This window comes from Ahaetulla prasina, chromosome 3 (assembly GCF_028640845.1).
Source record: "Ahaetulla prasina isolate Xishuangbanna chromosome 3, ASM2864084v1, whole genome shotgun sequence".
In the NCBI taxonomy this organism is placed as follows: domain Eukaryota; kingdom Metazoa; phylum Chordata; class Lepidosauria; order Squamata; family Colubridae; genus Ahaetulla; species Ahaetulla prasina.
In genome coordinates, this window is record NC_080541.1 from 79567336 (window position 1) to 79577721 (window position 10386).

The 10386-nt window shown below is 36.9% G+C and overlaps 1 protein-coding gene across 1 annotated transcript in view; it reads left to right on the forward strand.

Moving 5' to 3' along the window:
* ELOVL2 (ELOVL fatty acid elongase 2) overlaps positions 1-2987 on the forward strand; it is a 65311-nt gene extending 62324 nt beyond the window's left edge. Inside the window, exons 7-8 of the mRNA XM_058178509.1 lie at positions 721-855; positions 2676-2987. Coding sequence (XP_058034492.1) covers positions 721-855; positions 2676-2801 — 261 coding nt within the window. The 3' untranslated portion in view covers positions 2802-2987. The remainder of the gene's footprint in view (positions 1-720; positions 856-2675) is intronic.
* The last annotated feature ends 7399 nt before the right edge of the window (positions 2988-10386 follow it).

Sequence of the window (10386 nt, forward strand, 5' to 3'; positions counted from 1 at the left end):
TGATCAGAAATGATAAATGATGGCCGATATACTTCAGCATCTGAAAGATCACAGTATGCTCTGAAGCTATAGTCAGAAAATAGCCATCTATTCTAAGAATTACGTAACACAGAAAGTGAGACAAGAAAAAGAAATAGATTTGATGAGAAGCAGAGCAGTTGTAAATCAAGAAACATCAAGTGTTAGATATTTCAGCAGGTATTTTAAATTAGAAAATAAATATATGTTGCAACACCTATTGGTAAATGTAGATCTATTCCAGTTCTCCCTTATTCTGTCCTATCCTGCCCCCCTCAATGCCAGAGCCTTCAACACAAGGTCCCTTCCCAAGCAAATATGGTATTTATTTATTTATTTAATTTGAATTTATATCCCGCCCTTCTCCGAAGACTCAGGGTGGCTTACATTGTGTTAAGCAATAGTCTCATCCATTTGTATATTATATACAAAGTCAACTTTTATTGCCCCCAACAATCTGGGTCCTCATTTTACCTACCTTATAAAGGATGGAAGGCTGAGTTAACCTTGGACCTGGTGGGATTTGAACTTGCAGTAATTGCAAGTAGCTGTGTTAATAACAGACTGCATTAGCCTGTTGAGCCACCAGAGGCCCAATCTGTATGGCTACAGATCACTTGCCTATAATAATATTATGAGGATTAATTTTAATCTGGCAAATTCATTCTCCAACTGCTGTCATGCCTTTGCTTCTTTTAACAGATTCAGTTTTTGCTCACCATTACACATACACTCAGTGCAGCTGTCAAACCCTGTGGTTTTCCCTTTGGATGCCTCACCTTCCAGTTCTCCTATATGGCCACATTGGTGGTTCTGTTCATTAACTTTTACATCAAGGTAAGACAAGCAAGAGAATTGAGAAGTGCACACAGAGGTCTGTTTTTAAGGAACGAAAGTTGCTGCTTGAAGCACAAGCACCTCTGCTTTTGGGTTTAAGTAATGTGATGCTTCTGATTGATTGTCCAACCTAGATCGGTGAGAGATTTTGTTGCTTTCTTCACATGCTTTCCCCCCCCATGAAATACGAGGGCAAATTAATAACCAGATCACACTTCTATAGCCACTAATAATGGGACAAAGAATACAAACATTAAAAAACCTACAAAGATATATCTGGCAAAATTCTGCAGCATTTCAGATCTGAAAACCAAAAAAACAACAACAAAAAAAACATGTTTGCAAACACACTTGGCTGCAACTCATTAAAGTAGCTATGTCTTTCCAGGATCACACAGCTACCTTTTGTAGTTGGGAATAAAACCCTAAGCACCTTTGCTTAAGCAGTTGCTATATGCATACTCCCGTGTGCTCTGAACCCTAACTTCAAAGTACTGGACAGCCTTACCTGCTAAAGGACTGATGGATAGTGGGTGACAAATGATGAATGTAACTAGTCAGACAATTTTAACTGCAAATCAATAGTATCCTCATATAGGACTCATACATCATTGCCCAAAACAGAAGGAAAGCATTCATAAAATTGAAAGAAATTGATTTAGGTTATTGGATGCAACTTCCTGTGTGAATTCAAAATGATAGGTGATTATATAGCCTCTCCCTTTTAGGTAGAGGCTATATAAATAGGGACAATTTATTCCTCATGTGAACTTTATCCAGCTTCTGCTCCTCATATGCTATATTTGGGCTAATTTAAATCTTCTCATAGAATCCCTTGTGGAATTATGAAAGTCCTTCTGTATTGCGCATTTGTTTGTTTTCTAGCTGGTTCACATGCCCCCCTTATCTTGTCTTCAAGGCTGTGCTTCTTCTGTTACGGTTATATTGCATTCTCTTGGTACTCAAAGCTATGCTGTTTGTTATCTGAGAAAACGTTGTCCTTCAGAAGTGGTTCACCCAGTGCTGTTGTTAAGAGCTAGGCTTCTCACATCGCAGCTTTGCAAATCTGGTGCCTGTGTTGTTGTTTTTTTAAAGTGGGAAAGAATGATAGGACAAAATATTCTCACCCATCTTTTCATTACGTTGTCTTGTAAGAAGAAATAATGCTATTATCAGGGTTAAGTATGATTGCATAATGGGCAAAAGATGAGCTGAAAGAACTTTTCTTCCAAATTCTGCTGTCTACAAATAGAATATTGTTGGATCTATGTTCAGAGTGAGGTGGAGGTGTATTAGAAGGAAAGGGCAAAGAAAAGGTACAGTTTTAGCTGCCTATTTCGCTGTTCCAAAAGTCAGAAACCGTGGTGAAATCCTACCTGTTCACCCCTGGTTCAAAAGCAGGAAATCCTGCTTTCTAGCGAATCTAAATAGCGCAGCATGGCTGTTCCCCCCCCCTCGCTGTTCTATTTACCTTGTTAAGCGTCCTTTTTCCATATAAAGGGCACATTTGGTGCAGACTGCGCATGCACATGCAATGTGTGTTTGGTGCACCTGAAGCATCCACACATAGCATGTGTTTGGCACGCACCGTGCATGCGCAGGCAGCGAATCGGTGGCAAACCATGGAGGATTTCACCACTGGTCAGAAGGGATAGTTTTACAAACTAACTTGCAATAGCAAGATACGAAAACTGTTAAACCAAGTGGGCATTACCTAGTATGACAGTATTGATATGAGACTGTGTGCTGTTTATACATTAGACTAATCACATTTGCATGCTTCTTTGTATCCACCTATAATCACTACTTTTTCTTTTCAGACGTATCGGAAAGCATCTTCAAAAGCCAATGTGAAAGAGATTCCTCTGGTGACAGAAATTAAGAATGGGTTCCATAAAGACTACCTAAAGGAAATTAATGGTGCTCTGAAGAAAAAAGCACAATAACCATATTTTTACTATTACTTTGTAGAATACAAATACCTCTCACAACACTTTTCTAAAACAAAGCAAAACTATTATACACAACTTTAGTACAATTTTAAACTTGGTGGCAATTGGTTCTTCTACTCTCTATTTCATTGATTTCTTTTTAACAAGACTTGTAAATGGTGAAGGCACTTATCTCTTTTATCGGGCTGAAGTCAAACTGCATTCTGTAATTTTTAATATAGAGAAGATGCCTTGAGACCTTTCCCTTTAATAACAAAGATTTGGATATTCTTGAATCTAAAAAGTTAACTAGCAGCAGACTGCAGGCTATGAGAAAACAATGTATTATTCGTTCAGTGATACAGCTCACTCCTTTTTTTGTGTTCTCTTAGTTTCCCTTGGTTTATAATAAAGGGGGGGGGAATATCTGTGTGCTCAAAATCTTGGTTGTTGCCTTGATGGTGCTATAGATTGCTCTTATCACCTATTCTAGATACAGGATGGAATACATAGTGCAATGGGATTAATTACAAATTCACATTTAGCTACAGTGAAACCATCTGAACATTGGCTGTATGCCATCTTTTTAAAATGCACTGTTTTAAAACTGAACAAGAATAGCGCCATAAACCTCTCCTTAAATATTTGTATTTGTAGCTGTATACCTTAAACACCATGACAATCACACAATGGCCTGAATGTTACTAACTTTGGAGGTTGACATCCAAAAATTTTGGTTTTATTCCCAAATGTCAATTGTTACTTTGAAATTCAATAGGGGCACTTTCTATTCTCATTATGCCACATCTACAGACAAACTAAAACCAATTCAGCCTCAAATGGCTGGTTGAGTATACGTTAATGTTAATATAACTGAGATTAGCAATGCAACAAGATAACTCAGCCTTGCTGAAGGCAAGTTTGCCCATGTATGCCAACTTGGCATTTTGGATACCAAGTAAAACTCTACTCACATGAGATGTGAAAAAGCTATTAGTATTCTTAGTATTCAAATACTGAAGATTAGAATCCTTAGTATTCAAATACTGAAGAAGGGACTACCCATTCACCCTACACAGAGCTAAATGCATTTATCCAGTTTGATACCTTTTCTATTGTTATAGAAATAAGTAACGTGGAGAAAAGCATTTGCAAAGCTAGTAAATTCCACATACTCAAGACAAGAGACATGCTCAGTTCTAAAAGTAAAATGATGATGATGGGGGGAACGGGACAGTTGGTATTTGACTGGTCATTTTACATTTAATTTTACTATTTTTAGTGTCTGACTTCATAACCAGTTTGGGAGAGTACTTTATTATCATTCCTATTGCAGAGGGAGGAAGACATGAAAACAGAATAGCTAGAAATCCACTGCAAACATTTTTTCACCAATTTAGCTTAAGTATTTCTCTGAAAGGTTCAATAGTATGATTCAATAATTTTGTATTATAATTCCTAAAAGAAGTTTCATGTAATTTCCCATAACTCTCTACTGAAAGTCAACACTAAAATCCCTATAAATCCATCAGAATGATGAATTAGACCAGGACTCTCCAAACATGGCAACTTGAAGGCTTCTGGACTTCAACACCCAGATTCAGCTGGTGGAATTCTGAGAGCTGAAGTCCATAAGTCTTAAAAGTTTCCACGTTTGGAGACCCCTGCATGAGACTATAACGTCTAGCATTCCAATCTGCATGATCTGACTGATTGGGAGCGCTGAGAATTGAAACCTAGGTTTACTGAAGGTAATAATTAAGGAAGAGAGTTTAATCAAAGTAAGTCAGCAAATTTCTAATGAAGAGCACCCAACAATATTCGTGAGTCCCTGGAGGCATTCTCTTAGAAACCTTTCCACAAGTCAGTGACTATATTAGAGATAATAAATTACACAAGGATTGTCTCATTCACCTTGATGGTTTAAAAAAAACTAACATTGCCTTAATGATTAAGGCTTAATCAAGCTTTTAAAGGGCTGAAAAAATGTTATCATGTTAACATTTAAAACTATTTGAATAAGCTACATTCAGGTATTCACTGAATGCAGAAAAACCAATCAAAATGCTGCTATTTTGAATCACAACCAAGATTTTAAAATTATTTTCTTGTAAACATTGACCATTGAAAATAAACAAAGTTTTACAGCAACACATTTTAAAGTCTTCTCTTTTTATCCATGTGGCACTGAAATAACTTCAAACACACTAGTTGGCAAGTTATTCATTGTTAACTTTCAGTTAGTTTCTTCAATCCTATAAAACCTATATCACATTTTATTGTAACAGCCTTACTCTTTCAAGCAGATGTAGAAAATAATCTTTCTTTGTGTACCAACCTGGTGTTTCCTTTAGAAATGCAATTTTATCATTAGTTTCTTTCTTTGCGGTTTGGCTCACCAACCTACTGTAATACCACATTGATTTTCAAGCAAAACGTTTGGTAAGTTGTTTTTCCATAGATTATCATGAACAAGTGGAAACAGAAAGGATTCACACTCTTATAAAGTGACATGCAGAGTTATATTTAAAGCTCATGGATGAACAATTCACAACATTAATTCTTTTCCAAGATACTCAAAACAGGCTGAAGTGGGTCTTTCACAACTCCTAACAGGATACCAAAACAAGATACAGAAATTTGTCATTTGTCTAGCAGCAGTCTAGGACAGTGGCTTCCAACCTTTTGGGCACCAGGGACTGGTTCCCGTGGAGCACACTTTTTCTGCGGACTGGAGGGGGTGTGGTTTTGTGTGCTACCTGTATCTTGCGGATGGGGCTTCACTTGTTTGTGCGGCCTGGTTTCTAGCATGCCACAGCCTGGTGCCGGTCCATGGCCTGGGGGTTGGGGACCTCTGGTCTAGTAGTCATCCAGACTGTTTTATCCCAGATATTGTATATAGATAGTCCTTAACTTACAACCCTGATCGAACTTAGTAATTATGATAAGTTGTGACAGTTGTAAAGCAGGTCATCAAGTTACCGAGCCAATTTAACCTTGTTTTGCAGAGGTCATTAAATGAATGCTGCAGTTGTAAAGCAAACATTGCATTAGTTAAGCAAGTCTATTATTTGCTATGGATCATTTTTTTGGGGGGGCAGAAACTGGAAACAAACACTGGTTTCTAGCAAAAACATTGTAAAAGGCATCACTTGACCCTGCAGTGCTGCAAGTAGCCGTAAATGTGGCCATCAGAACTTAAGAAGTGCATCGTAAGCAGCTTTGAGGGAGGGGCTGTCATAACTTTGAACAGTTGCTAAGCGACCAGTTTGTAAATTGAGGATTACAGTACCTAATTTTTCATTTGTGAAAGCTGGTGACAAATCTTCACCGTAAAAATGGATGGATGGATGGATAGACAGACAGATATTCTAATGTAGCTGATTGCTGCACTTCAAAACGGAATTTGAAGGGTTTTCTTCCAATGCAAAAACTAGTCAGTATTACCCCCTTCTGGCTAAGAAAACAAATGAAAATTTATGATTGCGCTGAATAATGAGACAATGACTACTACATACTGAATATATTCACCCAGTGTATTTTCAAGTGACTTGATATATTTGATGAGTGTTGCCTAAGCTTACATTTAAGATAAATGTTAGTTAGTTAGCAGAACCAGTGTGCATTTTGCTCCGCTTTCCTGTGTGGTCAGAGGTGTTTCCATCCTGTGGGGAAAGAAGGAAAACAGTTTCATTATTTATGTTGACATCTTGCAACGGAACCTAAAACTAACCACGAGTTAAAATACAATTTATTTTTATATCAACCCATCATATAGAAAAAGCTACAATATTATGTATTTTGGGTGAGCGTCAAACTGAAGAGCGTTGTTCATGTGGGTAACTGGAGACCAGATACTTAATCTCTGTGTGAAATGTTTAGTAAAAATGTATCTTCACACTCGTTGAAATCTGTTAATCCTTACATTTTCTAAGCTGCTTGTTGAAATAGATATTGAATTATAACACATACATTTTCATTGTGAATGGTTCCATCAAGACCCCTTGTGTCTTCCTGCAGTATATCCATGGACTCTATTCTGCAATAAAAGGCAAAGCAGAAGCAACTGAGATGTGCAAAGTGGAAACAGAACAGCTTAGAAGAGAAATTTATCTATCTAGTTCTCACTTCACCCATACAACAGACCCGGACTGTGGCTGTTTTTTTCCCCAAAACAAAAGGGGAAATCTAAATTTTATTATTATTTGTGCAATATAGGATAGGGTCTTTCACCTCTAGTACAAAAAGCAAGAAATGAATGCGTCAGTTAAAATATCAGAGGTAATAGAATTGGAGGTCTCTCCCCAATATAGGATTTGCAATTCAGGATACAACACGATAGATGTGAATGAGCCATGGTGGCGCAACGGTTAGAATGCAGTATTGCAGTCTAACTCTGCCCGCTGCCAAGAGTTCGATCCTCACCAGCTTAAGATTGACTCAGACTTTCATCCTTCTGAGGTCGATAAAATAAGGACCCAGATTGTTGAGAGCAATATGCTGACACTGTAAACCATCCAGAGAGGGCTGTAGAGCCACTATGGTGTGATATATAAGTCCATTGCTAAGGGATATTGCTACTGCTATATACCTTTAAAAAAAGCATCATTTTACTCAAACTGCTTGGGAAAACTGCAAATAGCACAGGAGAAGAAAATACCATCCATTTCCTGATGTTTGTTACTTTTAATTTATAGTATAAAAATAGTCTAGCAATGGTGAGATAGAGATGTTTGAACCCACATCCCAGAGAAAAGTTGTGCAAAGGAAGCATTCAATGGTGCTTTTTGGACAGACGGGATAAAATGAAATACCTCTGAATCTGATGAATGCAAAATGCATTCAGTTTACTGTTCAGTTTATTGGATTCTTTTGTCCAAAATTCCTGTAACAAATTTTCTTAATGTGAGTCAAATGACAAAAACATTAAATCAATTAACCAACAATGGAGAAAGAATCATCATACATACCATGGTATCCTTTTCAAGGCTTGAGAGAAACTTTGTTCTGTTCTCAAGATTGGCAAGTTCTTTAACGACACTCTTCTGGAAGGTTTCTAATTCATGCACTCTGCAGCAGATATATCAAAGATACTTATTTCATTAGCAAAAAAGAATCTTGACATTGCTATACACTAGTGCAAAATATAAAATGTGTTTAGAATAGAACAGACTAGACTAGACTAGACTAAAAAATCTGTCTTGGTGCATACAGTATGCTCTCAGTGTACATAAAAGAAAAGATACCTTCATCAAGAATCGTAAGGTACAACACTTAATGGGGTACAAATAAGCAATCAGGAAACAATATCAATATACAATATCAATATCAATATAAATATCAATATAAATCGTAAGGATACAAACAATAAGGTTACAGTCATACTGTCATATGTGGAAGGAGATGGGTGATGGGAACGATGAGAAGATTAATAGTAGTGCAGACTTAGTAAATGGTTTGACAGTGTTGATGGAATTATTTGTTTAGCAGAGTGATGGCCTTCGGGAAAAAACTGTTCTTGTGTCTAGTTGTTCTGGTGTGCAGTGCTCTATAGCGTCGTTTTGAGGGTAGGAGTTGAAACAGTTTATGTCCAGGATGCGAGGGGTCTGTAAATATTTTCACAGCCCACTTTTTGACTCGTGCAGTATACAGATCCTCACTGGAAGGCAGGTTTGTAGCAATTGTTTTTTCTGCAGGTCTAATAATCCTCTGAAGTTTGTGTCTGTCTTGTTGGGTTGTAGAATCAAACTAGACAGTTATAGAGGTGCAGATGATAAGACTCAATAATTCCTCTGTAGAAGGAATTATTGAGTCTGCCATCTGTACCTCTATAACTGTCTGGTTTGAGTCTGTCATCTGCACCTCTATAACTGTTTAGTTTGGTTCTGCAACCCAACAAGACAGACACAGACTTCAAAAAATTATGGACACATAATTATAAAATGACAATGTCTACAGCATATAAAGAGAATCTGTATAAGATGGTTTACAGGTGGCATTTACCCCCGACAAGAATTGACAGAACGTCCAAGGATAAATCTGAAAAATGTTGGAAATGTCATCAGACACCTGGATCATATTACCATATGTGGTGGACATGTGTGGAAGCTAAAAGATACTGGACTAAAATACACACATGGTTGGAAAAAATGATTAAAAAACATATAGATTTTAAGCCAGAAGTTTTCTTATTGGGGATCATACCAGAAATATATAGTAGAGAATTGAAATAATCTGATGGTGAATATTATAACAGCAGCCAGGATTGTGTTTGCTAAAAATTGGAAAAATGAGAAAATACCTTTGCAAAATGAAATTATTAGGAAAATAATGGAATGTGCAGAAATGAGTAAACTGACATTTGAAATTAGAGAGCAGGAAGAAAAGCAATATTATAAGATATGGGATTTATTTTATCAATGGCTAGAAGGAAAGTTGTGTTAGTAAAGATTAGAGGAAGATCATTACTAACTGAAATATTAAACTGAACGGTTTTAGAACGATGGAATGAATAATGTTATTAGATAAAATATATATTTGTGGACATGTATATGGAATGAGAGAACGAAAGGCTACAGCCATTGGTTAATTAAAAGATCAGATATTAGATGGAAGTAATGTAACATTAGATGAATTAAGGATATTTCTATGTTGAATGCACATAAGAGATATGTAACCACTCCACCGACACACAGTAATTGGATTGAAAATGTTTTTATGTTTGTGTGTTTTGTGTTAAAAAAAATAAAAAATAAATAAATTGGAAAAGACAGACACAGACTTCAGAGGATGTGCAGAGGAACTGCAGAAAAAACAACTGCTACCAACCTGCCTTCCATTGAGGACCTGTATATCCACTTTATCAGTCTCTTTATATCCACTTTATCCACTTCATCAGTCTCTGTCAAGTGTCTTAATAGGTTTGCATGCTTGATTTGGAAATCAACTGATGAGTAAACCAATCTAGCTTGAATAACCTCTAATACAGGTAGCCCTCGACTTACAACAGTTCATTTAGTGACCATTTACAACGGCACTGAAAACATTTGAGTTGTGACCGTTTTTCACACTCAGGACCTTTGCAAGCAGCCCCATGGTAACGTGATCAAAATTCAGAGCCTTGGCAATTGTCTCAGATTTGTGATGGTTGAGAGGTCAATGTGATCACCTTTTGCGAATGTCTGACAAGCAAAGTCAACGGGAAAACCAGATTCACTTAACAACCATGTCACTAATTGAACAACTGCAGTGATTCACTTAACCAAGAAAGGTCGTAAAATGGAGCAAAATTCACTGAACAAATGTCTCCCTTAGCAACAAAAATGCTCAATTGTGGTCCTAAGTCGAGGACTCCCTGTAAATTGTTAGTGAATCGTATTTTTGGGACATTTGGTTTCCTTCAAAACTTTTTTATTATGGAAGCCTTGTTAAAACTAACCACTGGGCACAGATTTCCCTCTACTATTGCTTGTATTTATTATTATATTTCTTTACGACATACAATCTAAGACTATTGTTGTACACATTCTACCATGATGCTCAGTTCACACAAAGCAATAGCAAGACACAAATAAGCCTAACCAATGTCTACCTTGCCATC